The sequence below is a fragment of the Amblyomma americanum genome, chromosome 7, assembly GCF_052857255.1.
Source record: "Amblyomma americanum isolate KBUSLIRL-KWMA chromosome 7, ASM5285725v1, whole genome shotgun sequence".
Lineage (NCBI taxonomy): Eukaryota > Metazoa > Arthropoda > Arachnida > Ixodida > Ixodidae > Amblyomma > Amblyomma americanum.
The window spans coordinates 82,263,447-82,284,070 of record NC_135503.1 but is presented as its reverse complement, the minus strand read 5'-3'; the positions used below and the strand labels follow the sequence as shown (position 1 = coordinate 82,284,070).

General features: G+C 49.6%; 1 protein-coding gene across 1 annotated transcript; it reads right to left on the bottom strand.

The window, feature by feature from the left end:
- Positions 1-2,664: 2,664 nt before the first annotated feature.
- LOC144097873 (tubulin beta-4 chain-like) lies at positions 2,665-15,486 on the bottom strand. Its single transcript, XM_077630483.1, has 7 exons — positions 15,411-15,486; positions 14,706-14,814; positions 8,246-8,356; positions 6,307-6,551; positions 5,965-6,164; positions 4,997-5,433; positions 2,665-2,840 (listed from the first exon to the last, which is right to left on the bottom strand). The coding sequence occupies exons 1-7, from the start codon at positions 15,465-15,467 to the stop codon at positions 2,665-2,667; spliced, it is 1,335 nt and encodes a 444-aa protein (XP_077486609.1). The 5' UTR covers positions 15,468-15,486.
- Positions 15,487-20,624: the final 5,138 nt, after the last annotated feature.

Sequence of the window (20,624 nt, the reverse complement as noted above, 5' to 3'; positions counted from 1 at the left end):
GCAAAATCGGCCACAGTTCTTTGCGGGTCACTGACCTGTCCGGCAAACAATTGCTCTTTTACGCCGCGCATTAAGTGGCGTACCTTCTTGGCCTCGGGCATAGCAGGATCAGCGCGATTGAAGAGTCGCGTCATGTCCTCTATGAACATGCCGATGCTCTCGTTCGGCTGCTGCGAACTCGATTGCACGGCGATTTCAGCGTCCTCCTTTGTTTCGCTGGTGCTAAACATGGCTAAGAGCTCTCGGCGAAAAACCTCCCAGTTAGTGAAGGAAGCTTCGTGCTTCTCATGCCAAGTGTTGGCCGAGTCCTGTAGTGCAAAGTAAACGTTCCGTAATTTGCGCTCGCTGTTCCACTCGTTGAAGCCCGCCACACGGTCAAAGCTGGCCAACCAATCTCGACATCCTCGAACCTCTCACCATGGAACGATGGGGCCGACCGAGGTGCGTGAAGGAGGAATGGTCGGGTATTCGAGGAATGCTGGCTAGCCTCGCTATCAGTAGTAGACGTCATGGTCCTTGCCAATGCTCTGAGTTGGCCGAACTCCGGTTGGTGTACGCAGGGCAGATTTAATTGCTTGACTGATACTCGCAAGACGCTGTTGGGACTCGCAAGGCAGCAGGCAGCCCGAGAGATGAAGGCAAAGCATCTAGCCCCAAGATGCATCTAGCCTCAAGGATTGCCAATTTCCAGGTAACACAGTTTAGCCGCGATACGGCGCCACTAGTGGAGTTAGTAGTGTGGCAATATCGACACCCTCCGGCCCACATCTCCCTAATTACTAAGCTACACAAAGACGGTTGGCGGCAACTACAAATCCACACCTTTCTTAACACTGCCCTATACGCCCCGATTTACCCTGGATATATGCACCCGAATGTCGCCTATGTGGCGCCGAATGTCCAATTAGGAGTCGTGACAAGAGCCACTGAGGTGGCCGAGCGCCAAGGGCTCCAGGCAGCCTTATGGGGCTGTACCCCCACGCGCGTAAAAGGTACACTGGCGCCAATTCTATTCATTTTTCTTTTGTCAAAATCCGATACTTCGGCATTTCGGGGCTTTGAAGCTGCTTGTCTGGCGGCGAAAGATGAATTTATTGTAAGATGATCATTGAAAAGCTTTTGCCCACCGCTCTGATTCAAACTCCTTACTCTCCGATAACGAAATAGACGGGAAGTGATGTGAACTGATGTAAACGTGGACACCGTGATCATTGGCTACGAGCGGTGCAGCCTAGCAGCAGCCGAATCTCCGCCCGGACGTCGAAGCCTTTACCAGCCGTCGCTGCCATCCGTTCGTTCACGTTTGCACCAGCATTGACGGATCCTGTTTCCGGTCCGGACAACGAAGTTCTCGCAGAGAACAGCGACTTGCACCTCAGCGAACTCCTCACAGCGTGCGATGCTTTTGAAACGAAAGCTTCAATATTCTAGGTAAAGCAGTTTTCGCCGTGCGTTGCCGGTTGACCTTCAATTGAGCCAGAGGTCAAGTGTGGCTATAGGCCTTACCTATGTGGTCCACCATGGTGTGCACCACTTCACCTCTGATCTTTCGATTTACCGGTAGAGGGCGGTAGAATAGTCGCGTGATAATCGCGTGATGTCACGCGATGAAAATTGCCGTTGTGACGTCAGCCTGGGGGGAATATGTAAGCCGCAGCGTTCATTGAGTGACCGACCTCTCGTGATCAACCATTAACTGCCACCTCTCAGGGTGGCAGGCTGGGCGCGCTGCCTATCCAGTGTGCGAAACGCACTCAATATTGGAGACTCCAAGCCGCGTGTAGGAGCCCGGTACGTGCACCACAGTTTTCGCTCTCTGACAAAGTTCAGCAGTAGTTAAACCGAAGCAAATGGTGGTGGCGGTGAAAACCGATTATTCGATATATAATACCTATACAGGAAGAGGTATTCGGGGGCTTCCCCTAGTGGGAAGCCTCCTTACATACCAGTTGGAGTCCCTAGCCTGGGACCCCATTGGTAGAAGCAGCCGTCCTGGCCCCATGGACCAAGATCCGCTGGGCCTGGAGGTTCGAGCAGCCAAAGCAGGGCCGCCTCCCAGTCCTCTAGGGTAAGGTGGCGGCATGGCGAAAGGGCTCTGTTAGACCGGCAGGTCAACATCATGTGACAGGTATCAGCCACTTCCCCACAGTGCGAGCGCCGTACACGGCCTGTGTACTGTGCGATGCCAGTGCACTCCCCCCCCCTCCATGATCGATATTCCAGGAGCCATCCACTATGGCGTCCCTCATAGTCTGCGTTGCTTTGGAACTTTAAACCCCGCGAAGCCCAATCAATCCAAATCCAAACCAATTTTTCCTGAACACCAATTTTGTTGCTTGCTCGGGTGATAGGGCTGTTATTCTATTATGAAATGCGAGGGTACTCATGTAGTCCACAGTTGCACTTGTTGGTGATGAATGTGAGGCTGTGAACGGCGCAAGATCAGATAGGCGTTATTGTTGGGCGACGCCTGCTGAGCCGTACCGCAGATTAATGTAATATTTGCTAGATGCTAGCCTGTTTTAATTATGATTCTCAGGAGTACATTCCTCTGTCAACCTGAGGAAAGGCTGAGCGGAATATCGATTGCGGCTGTACGAGGGCCAACACAGAAAACACACACCTTTATTGAAAAGTGAAAGCAAAGAAAAAGGGATGTTTCAATCACAAGGCCTCTGCCAGTGTCGCGTCAAACTCTCCCTCGTCGTCAACCGTGGCCTCCTGGTACTGCTGGTACTCTGAAACCAGGTCGTTCATGTTGGACTCTGCCTCGGTGAACTCCATTTCGTCCATGCCCTCCCCGGTATACCAGTGCAAAAACGCCTTGCGACGGAACATGGCTGCGAAAATGTAAATAACGTCATCACAAAACGTTGCTCACAAGTACCGTCATAAACAGAAGTGTGAGGGATTCGGGTAGCCGAAAAAAAAACAAGCATAAGAGGTCAGAGAAAAGCACTGAACAGTGAGAGGACATGTGTCCTTCATCCTCTGGAACAAGTATAAGCTGACTGGCTAGCGATTCAGTGATGACGATAAAATAAATTAATTTCCACAAATCCGCATCCCGTAAATATTTTGCCTACGAGTGTACAGCTTACCATACGCTGTTCAGGAAGTGAAGGCACGCTTTTTAACCCTTTGTAAGCCGTAGCTCAGGCTTCATGTGCAAACAATTGATAAAATAGCACTTATTATGGCACATGGAATTGAATTACATGATTTTTAAGCAACTTCGACCACCAGTTTTGCACAAAAAAAGAGAACACAGTTGTACTAATGACTTCGTAAAAAAAAACCCCACTTGTAGTACGTATTCGCTCAGTCTGCCAATCTTGTAACACTGCTTGTATATAATTGGGAATCGCTTCAAGAAATTCTGTAAGGCAGTTTATGGATCATCAAGGCTCGAAAGCTCATCATCGTCAGCCTGACTACACCCACTGCAGGACAAAGGCCTTCCTCATATCTCTCAAATTAAGCCTATCCTGCGCAATCCGTGACCCCCTTACCCCCAGTTAACTTCGTAATGTCATCCGCTCATTTAACTTTCTTCTGCCTCCCGCTAGGCTTGCCTCCTCTTTGAATCCAGTCAGTTACCATTAACTACCGCCTTGCCGTCGCATTATGTGCCATGCCCAAGCACATTTCGATTTCGACTAGGATTTAATGATTTAATCAACCCGCATGTGTTCCTTGGACCGCTCTGCTCCCTTCCTGTCTCTTAACGTTACATCTATCACTTTGCATTCCATATATGCCTCTGGGTTGTCCTCATTTTAAGTTAACCCTTTTTCTTTAGCCGCGGCAAAAGCTCAACCAGTCCTCATTTTTCACCGCTAAACGGCGTCATCGACTGTAGACCTGCGCTGATAAAAGCAGGCCTATTAGGGATATGTAAAAAAACATCCCCTGATTTACCTCGTTAAACTAAATGCGGCATAGGTAAGCTAGCTGTAAGTGTATGAACCCTTCACATAGGTTACCTATGAAGGTTTTACACACATTGTAAGCGGCATGCTGGCGCGACGCCTTTCAGCCTTTCCTGTTGGCTGCGAAACCGGTTTGCCTACTCTTCACTAGAGTGCAGGTGGTATGCATGGGTTCTGTCCCTTCCGCGTGAGTGCAGCTGCCACGAAACCGGTGTCTCCTTCACCAGGACACCACCACGCTTCATCACGACACATGACTTTCTCGCTAGTGACCAAACCAGTGCTAGTAGAAGAGCGAGTTGGGCGAGTTCGTATCGGGCCATTATGAAACAACAGCACGAATAAGGGCGGGTATGAATGTAGACGACACAAAGAGCGCTAGTGTTAGCGCACGGAAAGAAAAGGGGGATTTCCCTCTGTCCACTTTGCCACCAGCAACCTGTCACCTGACACCTTCATTTTGTCTTCCCTCTCCCAATAGCAGCTCCCTCCTCGCTCAAAGTGCTGAGGGTGATTTCAATCTGTCTACACTGCCACCTACCAACCGTGGCACCTGGCAGGCGGACGCTTCATCCGCAGACGGAGTTTTTTTTCGCCAGCTAGGCATCTAGTGCTATAGTCGGATACAACTCAAGAACGAAGCTGCAAATGGCTCCCAATGAAGGACCTCCAGCCAATGTCGTCGATGTATGTACATGACGCCGTGGTTAATCTGATTAATCAATGGCTATTCCCCATTTATCGGCCACCCCCTGATATTTCACGCCAGCCTACCAAGGGAATCGGTCAAGAGGGAGAGGGGCAGAATCGGCAAAGAGGAAGAATTGGTCGACGCCATGGGCTGGAGTTTCCGTTGATGGGAATTTTTCGCTTTGTGGTATCGAACATAGCACACTAAAACATGCTAAACGGTTTGTGAGATAGTTCTGTAGTATTCACCACGGAAAAATGTTCTACGCAGGGGCACCGTTTCCCGTTTTGCAACACATGAAGCAAGGGGGACACATGCTTCCAGCTGCCCTGCACATGGTCAAATAGGCAGTTCTAGATCAAGCAGTACTTACCAGTGAACTGCTCAGAGATCCGCTTGAACAACTCCTGAATGGCTGTGCTGTTAGCAATGAAGGTAGCAGACATCTTGAGGCCGCGAGGTGGGATGTCGCACACGGCAGTCTTTACGTTGTTCGGGATCCACTCGACGAACTGGCCCGAGTTCTTGTTTTGGACGTTGAGCATCTGTTCATCCACTTCGCGCATACTCATTCGCCCCCTGAACACAGCAGCGACCGTCAGGTAACGGCCGTGGCGGGGGTCGCAAGCAGCCATCATGTTTTTGGCATCGAACATCTGTTGCGTCAGTTCCGGCACCGTCAGAGCCCGGTACAGCTGGCTTCCGCGGGAGGTGAGTGGAGCGAAGCCGGGCATGAAGAAGTGGAGGCGCGGGAAGGGCACCATGTTCACGGCCAGTTTGCGAAGATCGGCGTTCAGCTGTCCTGGAAACCTGAAAGACAAGTGAAGAGCCTTCGTGAGTGTGGATTCCAGTTCGCGAGAAAGGCCAATAGTTCATGCATACGCTGGTGCCATTCCTTCATGGCAACTGCAATTATACGAGGCTGAAAGGTCACGATCACGAGCAGGAGATTCACGCATCGAAGTACGCTTAACTTCAAGCATGGTTGAAGTGCTTTCGGACTTTTCACGAAGAAGCACAGAGTAGCGTTTAAATCCTGCGTCGCCAACAGACTAGCGTCTTTATCGGCCGTCTGGAAAGTGCACGTTACTGTCATCAGCAGAGTTTTTGAGCGCGCTCGATTGTCGGCTTTCTCGGGCTAGTTTGCTGCCTGCTTGTCCTGCCGCCCTTCACCAAGTAAGTGTCATGCGCTAATGCACACCTGCCCGAACTGTCGGGATGTTCCCATCGAAAATCCCTGTGCTGTGAGCAGATATGAAAGTTTTAAATCGCATTTCGGACTCTGGTTCCATTTGCATACCAGTCTTGCTGCAAAAGTACAGACGCAAGTCAGTCACCCACCTGAGACATGTAGTGACACCCGACATTGTCGCAGAAACCAGGTGGTTGAGGTCTCCATAGGTTGGGGTTGTGAGCCTAAGCGTTCGGAAGCAGATGTCATAGAGCGCCTCGTTGTCGATGCAGAAGGTTTCGTCCGTGTTTTCCACAAGCTGGTGCACTGAGAGGGTGGCATTGTAAGGCTCGACGACGGTGTCCGAAACCTATAGAAAATTCCACAAAGACAATCAGAACCACACACGCGAGGCATCAGGGGAAGCCAGTGAAGTCAGCTTAAAGAAAAGCAAAAATGTCACCAATGTACAACAAGGACATCAGACTTCAGAACTGATTATAGTCACAAACCTTGGGGGAGGGAACAATGCTAAATGTGTTGATTATGCGATCGGGGTACTCTTCCCGGATCTTCGAGATCAGCAGTGTTCCCATGCCAGATCCAGTGCCGCCGCCCAGGGAATGTGTGAGCTGGAAACCCTGCAAGCAATCGCAGTCTTCGGCTTCCTTGCGGACGACGTCGAGCACCGAGTCCACCAGTTCGGCGCCCTCCGTGTAGTGGCCCTTGGCCCAGTTGTTGCCAGCACCACTCTGTCCTGAAAGGGCAGATAGCGAAAGGCGTATACTTTTGACGAAATGATTCAGACGGCGAATCAACGCTCAGATGTGTGCGAAAACTAAACGTACTGCTTACAGGAGTCACATAGGCGCCAGAAAGGAGTTTACTGACTAACTTTCTGCAGATAAAACGCTCTAATTAAAGCTGCTTTTGCTACCTCCCGGCAACAGGAGTCTTTCTCGGGCCCCAGCACACTTAGTAGGTTAATGTTAACCTTAGATCCAGAGTTAACCTCACTTGCAGTGTGCCTTGTGAAGCAATCAAATGATTAAATAGTGAGACGAATGAATGGAAATATTTTAAATGTCCCTGAAGTGATGACACATGCACCCTTCTGTTCCCCGTCACGGCTATTCAGAGCACGTAATGGAACTTAGGACATCTGCTCAGAGCAAATTTAATGGCCATAATGTGAAGTCTGTGCGAAAAGCAGACGAAGGACACAAAAAAAATACATAAGACAGTCACCGACGCTTATGCCTTATGTGTCTTTTCTTGTGTCATTCGTCTGGCTTTTGTGCCGGTTTCTTCACATCATGAGGCAGCAACTAGCCCGGCAGCATCCTCTCTTGTATTAATGGTGAACCTCATTAACAGTCTCACGGCTACCAGGGAAACTTAGTGGTTATCGGCTATGGCAGTATATAGGGCCGTATATAGGCGTTGCTATTAAACATTTGAGGCAATGGACGTTACGGACACTGAGGATAGAGCTGATGTACTGCAAGTAGGAAAACATCAAGAAAATTCAAGGTGACAATTTAGCTCACAAAGAGGTGCGCACTAATCAGCGCGGACTGTAGTTCGAACGAACAGGGGAACGCGCTTTATAGAAAGGTACAAATATACGTAAGCTCCTGAATACAGGAAAAACGCGAACAAAACATTAAACAAGAAGAGCGAAAAAAATAACACCCTCCAATACACGCATCTTCGTTTGTTTTGTTTTTTTTAGACAGAGAAAGACGAAAAGGGCGACGCGAGTTCGTTGACCCACGCGATAGACAATCTCGCGAGGGTCAATGAACTTTTCAGCCACGTGGTTAACTGATATCCACGGAAGCTGGTCAGTGTCTCAGATTTCCAGCTGACACAATTGCGTATCCATGAATGTCATCTGAGGAATAAAAGAGGTCTCTCTTTGCACTGCTTGAAAACTGCCTAAACTCCTGGAACCAGGGAGTGGAAATGAGTAAACTTCCACAATAAACAGGCGGATGGGTAGGCCTGCATTTTTAAGCATGCAAAAACGGGCCAATCACCGTCATATGCGCTAAACACGTAGTCCATCGGTATACTTGCTTAATCATTATAAAAAAAATATCCAGTGCCTCTCCGCGAGTTGTTAGACCTCAACAGTCCAAATACCTTAACCCCACAGCCTTTAGCGCATTTCGTATATTCGTGGACGGCTCGAAGACCGCTCGGTGCAATGTTTAATGTACATGACCTGAATTCTCCAGCCCTTATTCTGTTTTCTTGTGTTGGCGCTTCAGTTATTCTGTTTAGTTTGATTTGACACTGACGTTACGCAGCGACTGAAACGGCTGAAACAAGGCAGTGGACAATGAGCTCAATTGAGTGCGCGCTTTAGTCCCGCTGGTTTTCCGCGTTCAAGAATGAAAAACGCAAAAGCGCACAAGTTCCTTCGGACGAAGAGCAGCAGCTTACCGAACACAAAGTTGTCCGGACGGAAGAGCTGCCCAAAGGGTCCCGAGCGCACAGAGTCCATGGTTCCCGGTTCCAGGTCAACCAGGATGGCCCGAGGCACATAATTACCTCCTGAATGAAAAGGAAACTCAGTCACACACAGTGCAAGAAAAGACGCCTACGCTTATTACTGATACCTTAATCTCCTGGCGGGTGCTCTTATAAGGAATGCTACAGACAGGAGAATTCTTCCCCTCGAAGAATACGTGGCAACGGAACGCGAAAGCGACGGCGAACCCAAACTCAAATACGACACGGGAAAGCGATCAATGTAATCTATGCGTCGCATCTCGTCGCATGATAGGCTGCCATTTTTTTTTTTGCTCGCTCAGTAGCTTCTTGTCTTTTCGTGTCTGTTATGACTGCAAACGACTGCACCTAAAAGACTCCCATTGTGGTGAGTCTAACCCGGAGCTTTCCAATACGGTATAATTGTGTTTTTTTTTTTGGGTGGGGGGAAAGGAAATGGCGCAGTATCTGTCTCATATATCGTTGGACACCTGAACCGCGCCGTAAGAGAAGGGATAAAGGAGGAAGTGAAAGAGAAAAGGAAGAATGAGGTCCCGTAGTGGAGGGCTCCGGAATAATTTCGACCACCTGGGGATCTTTAACGTGCACTGACATCGCACAGCACACGGGCGCCTTAGCGTTTTCCTCCATAAAAACGCAGCCGCCGCGGTCGGGCTCGAACCCGGGAACTCCGGGTCAGTTGTCGAGCGTCCTAACCACTGAGCCACCGCGGCGGTGCTTCAGTGCGGCACCACTTTCTCTTTTAAAGCGAAAACTTCATTACGTCATGTTCTGCGAGTTTCGTAGACTCCGGCGCTTGGTCCTTCGGAGACATTCAGCCGCTCCGGAGCTGCGCCGAAACTTATGAAGAGTGGACGCTTTAAGCTACGTGACGCTATACTGAGGGTTGTGCGCTGCGTGCGTTTGCATCGACAACGCTGTGGCAGAAACACGGCACTGAGCTATAGGCCGTCGGCGTTCATTGCGTTCATTAGCCTTGGCGTTGACAACGTTCTGGATTTCGATGATTTTGAGGAAAGGAAGTGCGCATAACTGGCTCCCTGGGCCAGTGGACGCCTCCTTCTCGCTTTGAGGTACTATGCGTGGCGGTGGCGAGAGAGAGGTGGGCTGCATTCGTTAGCGCTGACAACGTTGCGGCAGACACGAGGCATGCGTTCGTTGGGTGAGCAAACTCTCGCTATCCACCATTGACGCCTGCCAGGGTGGGCACGCCGCGTACCCAGTGTGCGGAAGGCACTGACCGTTGCAGGCGCCAAGCCGCCTATAGTTGCTTGATACGCCACAGCTTTCGCTCTCTAACGAGGTTCAGCTGTATAGTTAAACCGCGGCTAATTTTTTTCATCTTGCACTTCATCCTTCGTACCTTCCCGTATGGCGTACTGCACCGTTCCTTTCACCTTAACCGCATTACTCTTCCTCCACACGTATACATATCGGCGTGAAGCTGCGTCAGAAGTGAAAATCATGACTCCTGTCTCCGTCGTAGCAGGCGTACGCCGACACCCGCCAGCTGGACGCAGCGAATCACAATGATGTACTACTCCGCGTTGCGCTGTACACTAAAACATGATTACTACAGCTGCAATGCAGGGCGCGAGCTGTCCACAACGGTGGACTTAATGCATGCACTACAGGGACCACGCAAAGCGAGTTACGATACCGCCGCCACGATTCAAAAAATGGCAGTGCTTACGCGTGCGACGTGACTTTTTTTTTTTAAATCGCCGCCCATTTCATACATTCTTTAATCCATCCCTCCGCGATGGGATTCAAGTGTTCAGTCCCCGTAAGACTGCTCCCTAAACTTTCCTTAATTTTCAGTGTTTGCAAACCCCAAACAGACGCGCGCATACTGGCTACGTCCTAGGAAGGATGGTCATGCCTTCGCTCTGAATAGAGTGTGACGCCGTAGAACGGTAATATTTCGACGATAATTTGACAACTATCGCTGTAAAAGACTCAAGTGAAAGCAGTTAACATACGAAAACATATCTGGGAAGCTGCGCAGATTTCCTTGCGGATCATAAGGAAGTTAACACATAGAGGCTGGTGAGCGGAAGAACATAGGGCGCCTATGAGAAGCGAGCGTTGCAGTGCTCTCACGACGCCACATGTCCGACCGCATTTCGAGCCCCCGGTCTCTGCCAAAGACACAGAGAGCATCTGCTTCGTGAGGCCACTTTAAGGAGCCCCAAAACGAATTACGCTATCAATCGGCCGCGCAACCCTAATCGAAAAAAAATAGCTGCGGTTTAACTACTGCTAAACCTAATTAGAGAGAGCGAGCTATGGTGTATCGGTCAAGTAGACGCGACATGGCGTCTGCAAAACGTTGAGTGTGTTCCACACACTGGATAGGCAGCGCACCCAGCCTGCCACCATGGCAGGTGGCACTTAATGGTTCATCGCGAGAGGTTAGTCACCCAATGAACGCTGCGGCCCATTCTACCGCCCTCTACGGGTGAATCGAAAGGTCAAAGGTCAAGTGGTGCGACACCATTGTGGACCACATATGGTAAGGCCTGCAGTCACATTTGACCTCTCGCTGACTTGAAGGTCAACCGGCAACGCACTGCGAAATCTGTTTTACCTCGCGTATGAAGCTTTTGCTTAAAAATATTGCTGGTGATTTAGCTCATGTTAACCGTGGTCGGAACCGAAAAGCTGCATCTCCCTGGCTACGTTTACGGTCCAGTGACTGGCGGTTTCAAACTTTCATTTTCCTTCGCTTACAGCGCGGTTCGGGTGTCCAGCGAGATATGCGAAACATGCGTAATTTACTTTCCTTAAAACCAACTTTCATTTCACTTTACTTTCCTTACGGCGCGGTTCGGGTGTCGGTCTCCACGGCTGGCGTGGCATCAATCACATCTGGGGTACCGCTGAACGCGTCAAAGTGCACCGCCTTTTTATGGAGAAACCGCTTTCGTGACCTGCGCATGCGATGCCGGAAGACGCTTGACTGGAGGTCAAGATCTAGGTCAAAATCAAAGGTCAAAGTCGAGACGGTGGTGTGGCTGGTGTTGCTGACGTCATGTGTCGAACCTCACTACCACCAGTTATGCTCATTGTTTGACCTCTACCTACATTGAAGGTGAAACTTGCGGCAACCGTGACCTGTAGCTATATTCGAAGTCTAACTTGAGGCCCCGATGACGGCTCGAAAAGCTGGCGTACTGCTTTTCGCTTCAAAAATTGGTCTCGGTTTTGCTCCGACCCAACAGCTCTCGGAGCCACTTTTTGGTTCCACAGTCGCTGCAGAAGTTGGATAGCACATGTTCCCCATAGAGGCCGCAAATAATCACAAGTGGCTCCGAAGGATACTATTAAACGCAACGAATGCCAAAGTCGGCGTTCATTGCGGCGTGCTCTAAAGCTTCAAAACTGATTTTTGAGGAAGTAAATGGCGCAGTGCTTGTATTACACGCGCGGGTGCGTGCGTGTGTGTGTGAGTGCGTGCGAGCGTGTGTGCGCGCGCGCGCTTGACATTACCACTACAGGATATTGGAGCGATGGCGAGCAAAAAGAATGGCATCATCCAGAGGCCGTGTAACGCAGAAAGCAAATCGAACATCACCACTTCACACACTGATGTATGTACATGTCATTCTACTATATATACTCGCCTCTGGCCAACCTACATGTGGTGCCAGTTTTCCCGACATTCGTAGCAAAGTTGTGACGCAACCGTTTGTCGTCATATCATTTCTAGTTGCATATAACTTACACATGTAATTCAAGCCGCAGGCAAGCTTGCGACAGGGGCTTCCAACCAACGACATCATCATCAGCAGCTTGACTAGGCCCACTGCAATGCCAAGACCTCTCCCATGTCTCAAAATTAAACCGTTCCTTTCCCAGCTGCACCCACCGTATGCCTGCAAACTATCTCATCCGCCCACCTAACTTTCTGCCGCCCCCCGCTACGCTTGCCTTCTCTTGCGTGCCCACGCCGATTTCTTCTTGATTTCGACTAGGAGGTCACTAACCCACGACGTTTCTTTCCTCAACGACCTTTCCCGCCTCTGATCCCTTAACGTTACAGCAATCATTTATATTTCCAATGCTCGCTGCGTTGTCCTTAACTTGAGCTGAACATTTTTCGTTAGCCTCCACGTTTCTGCCTCGTAGGTGACTACCGGTAAGATACAACTGTTCTATATCGACGACATATGCATCTGAACTGCATGCCTTCTAAGACTTTTGCATCAAAAGTATGATTAAAGGATTCGTCGTACTGCGTTCCGGATGGTGTCATATGCGCGGGTGGTGTCATATGCGCGCGTGTTTGTGGGTGGTGTCATACTCCGAGAAAAAAAATATCGCCTGAAATAAAGTTTGCAAACAGCATCCACGTCTTGCGTTCGTCACGTGGGTGCATTAAAACTGGCTTTGAGGAAATGAAATAACGCAGTAACTCTCTCGCGTATCTCAGTGGACATACTGTGCCGTAAGGGAAGGGAGAAATGAGGGAGTGAAAGTGGTGCCGTAGTGGAGGGCTCCGGAATAATTTCGACCCCTTGGGGATCTTTAGCGTTCATTGACATCGCACAGCACACGGGTGCCTTTTGTGAGGCCGCCGCAGTCGGGTACGAGCCCGGGTATCCTGGCTCAGTAGACAGCGCGTTAACCACTGAGCCACCGCAGCGGGTAATTTAGTGTGCCGAATTTTTCGTTCGCTTGGAGGTCGTTTAACATGCATTGACATTAGACAACACAGACGCCTTAATCGTTCCGCCTCCTGCGAAGCACGTCTGCCGCGGTCGCAATTTGACCACGCGTCATTGGGCCGAATAAGCGAACACGGTGTCTATTATGAGTTCACTTCTTCAAAATTGAAAACGGCGGACGCCTGGAAAGAACGCGGTCACCTACTGCAAACGACCAGACGCCATTGAACAGCTTCACCTGTGAACACCGTGATCGACCGACGACATTCTCTGTTCCGTAAGCGTCACGTGGTGCCCTTTTTCTGTCAGCTGGGCGGACAAGGGAGGTTTTTGAATTTAATTCTCTATCGCGGTGCACATGCCTCCAGTATTTTAATGTGATGGCGTTAAGGTTCTCCTGTTGCAGAAAAGCCGGCGTCATCGTCGGTGCTGACGTTGTGACGTGGCCCTGTGGCGTCATCACTAGCAAGAAACCGCATACTCTCTGTCCATTTGCTCTTCCTTATCCTCGCCCACTGACTCTCGGCCATTACGCCTCTTTAAGTTCTTGATTCCGCTGCATCTAAATTCGGTAAGGTTGCTTTGGGTACCAGGTCACATGGGCTTTCACTTAAATGAGGTTGCAGATTCCTTAGCAAGAGCCTCTCTCAGCGGCCCAATTGTTGCTGTCCTACCATCGTGTGCATATACAGCTGCGGTGAGGTTTCGCAGCTACACAATATTTCAGGAATTTGCTGCCTCGGCTCTTACATCGTCTCCCGAATATCAGCATCTTCTGCATCCTTGGTGTAGCAAAGACTGGCGCTCACGCAGACTAGAGGTCTCTTTCACGCGCTTGCGTTGCCGGGTTCCCCTTCTAAATTTCTACCTTCACAGATCTGGCCTGGCAGCTTCCCCACTGTGCCCTTTTTGTGCCGAACCTGAGACAATAGATCACTTCCTGCTGTTCTGCCGCCGCTTTTCTCATTTGAGGAAGCGTCTTTTGCAAATTCCATTTCATCAACTGGGCTTGCCTGTGTCTTCCGCGGTTGTTCTTTCCATTGGCGCTTCTTTGCTTGGACGAAGCGACAGGAGTGTGCGCTCTGCTGTGCAAAATTTTCTTCAAGAAACGCAGCGACTCCCATTCTAATTTCTTTTTCCTGATCTCTGTCAGTAAGACATTGCAACATTACAGGCATTGTGCACTATTATGCACATTAAGCAATTGTCCCGTCTTCGATCTCCAAGTTAACTGGACCCCTTTCCTTCCCTCTTCCAATCTATCAGACTACATACTATATCCACTGCTTTTCCCGTCAAAAATTTCCTGTATCCAGTAATTAACCGCCTGTGTCTTGGCCACTCCCCCGTAGTGGGTATGTGCCAGCAACGTCTGAGGCCTTCCTTCCTTCCTTCCTTCATTGTGAGCGCCTGCTATCGCAGGGCAGGTAGCGCATCGCTTTACCGCTACACCACTGCACCCACGGATCTATGAATGTAGAGAATGCCTAATTACGCCTATAAGGGCATTGAGCTATTTAAATTACCACGTCATACCTTGAGGAGGAGCTGGAGCGTCTTATACAGTCTTGCATCTCACAAGAGGGCTATCTACGCACTGCGCTCATTCAAAATCAGCAAGCCTAGTTCGGGGTCTTAGCAGCTTGAAAAAGCAGTAGGACATTCAAAGACGCGACAACTCTACACTGAAAGTATCAGCCGAAATGCAGACAGATACTTACCAGACGCTTCGTTGTAATAGACATTTATACGCTCTATCTGAACGTCAGAGTCTCCATGATAGGCGCCAGAAGGATCAATTCCATGCTCGTCCGATATGACTTCCCAAAACTGCGAGCAGGAAATGTTTCATAACTGGCGTGAGGTCACATCAAACAGCCATGACCCCCAAACCACTTAGCGCCCAGAATTCATGCAAAACACGATATGGTGCGAAAGCACGTTTCAAACATAACATGGCTGCTGCCGGGTGCCGCAGTCAAGGAGGGAACGCTAGCTCAACTAGCTCGGACGCACCAGCTAGGAAGCTCGCCGCTCTCGGAATATTGCCACAGCTTTAGTGGTACAGCGAAAAACTCAACCGGAAGCTTGTAGAATTCTCCTATCGTAACTCTGAGACTGTGCAAGCAGGCTTAAAACAAAAGTATAGGAAACGGCGGCCAAGCCTCCATGGTCAGATGTGTGGTTGGGCCTAACATTCTCGCTCGAAGAAGCCGCGACTATGGAGAGGAGAACTGCGACTGTCCACAATCAACACTTGCACAAAGCTCACTACTTACGTAAGCGTGTAGCCTGCAACGAGAATCTCGAAAATGCTGCCGCGTACACAACGCAAAACGTGAGCACAAAACACAGGGTGGAAGACTCCTGGGCAGCGGGAAAGCAATGTGTCATCAAATATTATGCATCGTAAAGCGGTAACTTACTTTGGCGCCGATTTGGTTGCCACACTGGCCCGCTTGAACGTGGACGATCTCCCTCATTGTGTACTAGGAATACCACGCCACACGCAAACGCAAGCTCACCGAACGCAGAGAGGCCTGCGAGGAGGAGCTGGAATATTTATAGGCGCGCGCCGCCGCACTTCTTCCTCATCTTTGTTCGCATTCGGTGAAGTTAAAATTTTGTTGCTACTGAAGGAAAAAAACCACTTCAGCTCTTTTCATCGAAGTTTAACGCTGTTGCGAAACTTGCATACGAAATCTTTCTTTCACGTAGCTTCCGAAAAAGAAAGCGTATGCGAAATGGAAGAGGAACTATTTCTTCTTTCGGAAAGCATTCTGAAGAACGTGTGATTAGATGTGCTTTCAAACCGCAAACGCGGAAGGACACTGCGCGGTAGACACTCGTTTCATTCCTTTTCTTCCTTTTCTTTTTCGTTCTTGTCAAAATTACTTGCGCTAAAGTCAGCGGTGGTGGCAATTATGAACTATTAATTTTACCCATAAGAGCTCATACAGGAAGCCTAGCCCGAGCAAGGCCTCAGCGTATAGCCATGGAAACGCCCCAGATAGCGCAGCAAGAACGTTGCTCATCTTCCTATTTTTCTCTTAAAACATGACACATACGAGCGGGGGGGGGGGGGGGGCAAGGTGTAGTGGCTGTAGTGTAGGTCTAGCGGCGGCGTTGCACAAAGACCACGTGGCTATGCCGAGCGCACTTCACGTGCCCGTGACCTCTTCGTCGTATTTGTGTCTCAGACTGGAGGTACGTCGTGAAGTGCCGTGGCAGCCGTTGGAGCATCGAATCATCTTCAGTGAGCAGCCTAGATTCGGCGTACTCCTCAGCGTAAGGAGTGTCAGCCACGGTAAAATCCAGCTGTAGTACGTGAGGCGGAACGCGGGGCTAAGATGAACGCAACATATATCATAAAGAGAAAGATAAAAGTTTATAAGCTTTTTAAATGTTGGACGAATAAGATGGGCTGACTCCTTAGTTCAGAAATATGGTGGCTTGTGCTGACGTTCAGAATGGTGATGTTCGATGAGACCCGCCGCGGTGGCTGTGGTTAGGGCGCTCGACTACATTGGAGTTCCCGCTGTCGGCCCGACCGCGGCGGCAGCGTTTTCATGGAGGCAAAACGCTAAGGCGCCCGTGTACTGTGCGATGTCAGTGCACGTTAATGATCCCCAGGTGGTCGACGTTCCGGAGCCCTCCACTGCGGCACCATTTTCTTTCTTCCTTTGTTCTTTCACTCCCTGCTTTATCCCTTCTCTTACGGCGCGGTTCAGGTGTCCAACGATATACGATACAGATATTGCGGTATTTCCTTTCCCCAAAAACTAATTATTATAATTATGTTCGATGATGTTGAGGTGTATCAGACGCGTGAGAGCGGAGCATCTGGTCAAGATTTCCACGTTGGCTGCACCAGTAACGGAGTCATCCCAAAAAAATGTGTGCGCTAACGGATAAACAGCGTGCTCTGTAATTTTAACAGTAGCGGGAACGCCGCCTCGGCGGTGAACAGCATTTCGTTGATTGGTTCGTGTTAAGGAGTACCTCAGCCGATGTATCATATATCTTCAGTACAATGCAGGCTGTTAAAAAAAAATAAACGTTGAGGTGACGCGTAAGCCCCGCCCTAATATTATGGCGCGATAGCGCCAGCGGGTCCTTCAGCGGCCTGTACCCAGCACGTTGGCTCAGTGCTTAGCGCTCTTCTAGCCTGACCGGAATACCCTGGATCGAACCTGGCAGCGGCGCAAGCGTTTCGATGCAGACGAAACATAAAAGGCGCCCGTATGCTTTGCGATGCAAGTACATGTTAAATATCCCCAGGTGGTAGAAATTATTCCGTAGCCCTTTACTACGGCACCTCTTTCTCTCTTTCTTGTTTCAATCCCACCTACCTCCCTTACCTTACGTCGGCCAGCGAGAAATGAGACTGTTACTGCTGCATTTCATTCTTTAAAAAGTAACAAAAAAACAGTAGGAAGCAGGATGTGAGATCATTTGAGACAACACCATCTAAAAGGCAACCGCATGAGAGATATCATCGTCAGCCGCTATCGGCAGCCGCGCCGGGTGAGCGGGGTGACAAGACCTTCGCTATAGGCAGCGAGTGGTTCAATACCTTTCTGCACTTTGGCCACCGTTGCACCTGTCTTGTGTTACGCGAGGCTTGTCGCACGACGGAGCGGCTCTCTTCCATCGACTGCGCACGAGCTCAGGCCGCATGGATGCAGAGGGTTCACCGCAGCTCCTCACCTATGTGTGTGCACTACAACGTTGTGAGTGATGTGAACCATTTATATTTATCATGCTCACGTTTTTGTACAAAGCCGAGCCTGAGGCATTCCTAGAAAACTCGAGGAGACTGAAAGTTCCCTTGGAAGACGTCTCTCTCATCGTGTTTCCTGAGGGCTCCGGAACTGAGGGCGAATTAGTGTCGCAATCACTCGCAGTTTTTAGCGGACACCGGCCTTATGGAACAGTGGTAGACACTCAACCACTTAAATTAATTACTCAAGGGGAGCGACTGCCGACCGGTCATTGTAAGGCTTATCGCGCTTGTACATTTGCACCTCCACCCCCATCGTAGTTACCCTGGAGAGAGCAGGGGGTTACCAATGGCGGAGAGTATCGCGAGTGCGTTGGAAGGCGTAACCTCAAGGCGGCTACCACAGGAACCGTCCGAAAGGTGGTTACTTTGGAAGGTGGAGGACGGCGTGAGAGCGGCAGGGTCGCCAAACGGAGGATGGCTAATGCAGAAGGGGAGGGTACTGCAACAATACAGGAAAGTTCAACCAGGGTGTGGTTACCGTAGAAGGAGGATGCTTTGTTGACAGCGTAAGGCGCACGTGGAGGGTGGTTGCCACAGGAACCGCACTGATGGTACATAGACTGGGAAGAGTAGGGCTGCTGTGAAAGAAGGACGACATGCTGAGTGCGCTGGAATAAGTAATCGGAAGGTGGTTACCGTGGAAAGACCCGCCGCGGTGGCACGGTGGTTAAAGCGCTCGGCTACTTATCCGGAGTACCCGGGTTCGAACACGACCGCGGCGGCAGATTTTCGATGGAGGCGAAACGCAAAAGCGCCCGTGTGCTGTGCGATGTCAGTGCACGATAAAGATCCCGAGGCTGTCGCAATTATTCCGGAGTCCTCCACTACGGCAGCTCCTTTTTCCTTTATTCCTTGACTCCCTCCTTTATCCCTTCCCTTACTGCGTGGTTCAGGTGTCAGCCGAGATGTGAGGCAGATACTGCGCTATTTCCTTTCCCCAAAAAACAATTTTTCACACTTTTTCGTGGAAGCAGGAGGCAGAGTATGGCTTGGCAGGGTGAATGTAGTGCAGTTCGTCTGCAGCAGCTGCTGCAAAACGCGCTGCCCGAGGAGCTGGTTATCGATAGCGCCTACAGAGCGGCGGAATGGAAAGGAGAGCTATGCAGATATGAAGGCGCTCTCATATTCCATACTTCAACGTATCGCAAAATATAAATTACTTAACGGCGACTGAATCTCGCTTTACACACTTCTAGCAAACTGTCCTGTCAATTTTTAACGCGACAGCGTTAAGGCTTCTGTTCTGCAGAAAATCCGGCCTCGTCGTCGGCGTTGTGAGCGAAAAATCACCGGAGAATCAACTAGGTGGGCCACCTAGGTCCAAGTGACCTTGTGTCGTCATCACAACCTGCTTACCCGATTGTGAACAAACTAACCGCAACGGCAGGCGGCGATTTATTACTGGTCATCCAGCAAGAGCTTCCAGGGTCGCACAAGCCCCAACGGTGGCAGCACGTGCCATCGCTGGGCATTGGAGCATAGCTTAACCGCTGCACCAATGTGCGAGGAGGGGTATCGGGAATGCAAGGAATCTATGTACGTAACGCAGAAAATAACCAATTTCGGCTATATGGGCATCAATTAACCCATTACGCTATAGCGTCATACCCTTAACGCGGAGCTTAAGTAGCCCCTCCAATTTGTATGCGTGTTTTCAGTAGAAATAGCAGAAGCAAATCTTGCTAAACAGAAATAAACAATTCAAAATGTGCTTCACCTGCCACACAATGCCTAGCTGATCCTCTGCACGGGCAGGTATGTTAGGAGATGACAGGGTATGAGGGAGCGACAGAAGAGACTGAGGGGACTGAAGAGCGACAGGACAGTACAAGAGATCAGCAGAGGGCCCGAGCGGAATCAGTATAATTTATTCGTGTAGTTATAATAATTGTGCTTTTCTGAATTTTATAAATCTACATGCCTTCGTTGCACAGTGATGGACTGGACCAGTGAGTCGCTGGAATCGCTCAAGAATCCCAGCGACGAGCTGATTACGAAGTTCATTTCTAGCAGTCTCTGCATTTCCAAGGATCCGACATAACCTGAATATGAGGAGTCAGATCCAGAAGGGTCGTGTATAGCTCTCAAAGCATATACCTCGGGCCAACTTATATTTGCCTAAGTTATAACGAACGCTCGTTTATTACAAACGATGGCGGTGCTATCGTAAAAATAGGCATTGGAGCAATGGACCTGCGTCTCAGATACAACGAAGTGTGGCCGCACTCCCTCCTTTATCCCTTCCCTTACGGCGTGGTTCAGGTCTTGAAAGAAGTTAGGACGGCGCTAAAACGACGAAGACAAAGAGGCACGAACACAACAGGACGGGCGCCAACTTGCAACTGAAGTTTATTGCACCAAACCCCTACATTTTATGCATCAACTGAGCCGTATCACAACAAGCTTATCACACAACAAAACGCAATTTCTTCAGTAGTCAGAACATCGGAAGTAGGCGCTACTTTTACAGACCAGAGACGCCTTCTGCACTATCCACTTGATAACAGCATTATTCTTACTTTATAAGTCCCCAGATTAAATGATTGCGCAACCTACATGAAAGCAATTGATCATCCAAAAGATACACACACGCTTGGGCAAGGGAACCAGCGCGCAAACTCAACAATCGTGATTTAACACAAAGAGTGAAAATGAAAGAATGACCAACAACAAACGCGGAAAATTTGGTGGACATGAAAACTTAAACCTTCGGGGGAACCTCCCAGCTTCAATGTACTATAATTATCGTCAAAAATTAAAAACCTTTGAGAAAACCTCCCAGCGTCGAAGTGCTACAATATTGGTTTCTACACAAACGTCTTTTCGGTCGATAAAACACATCGATGAAAAACAA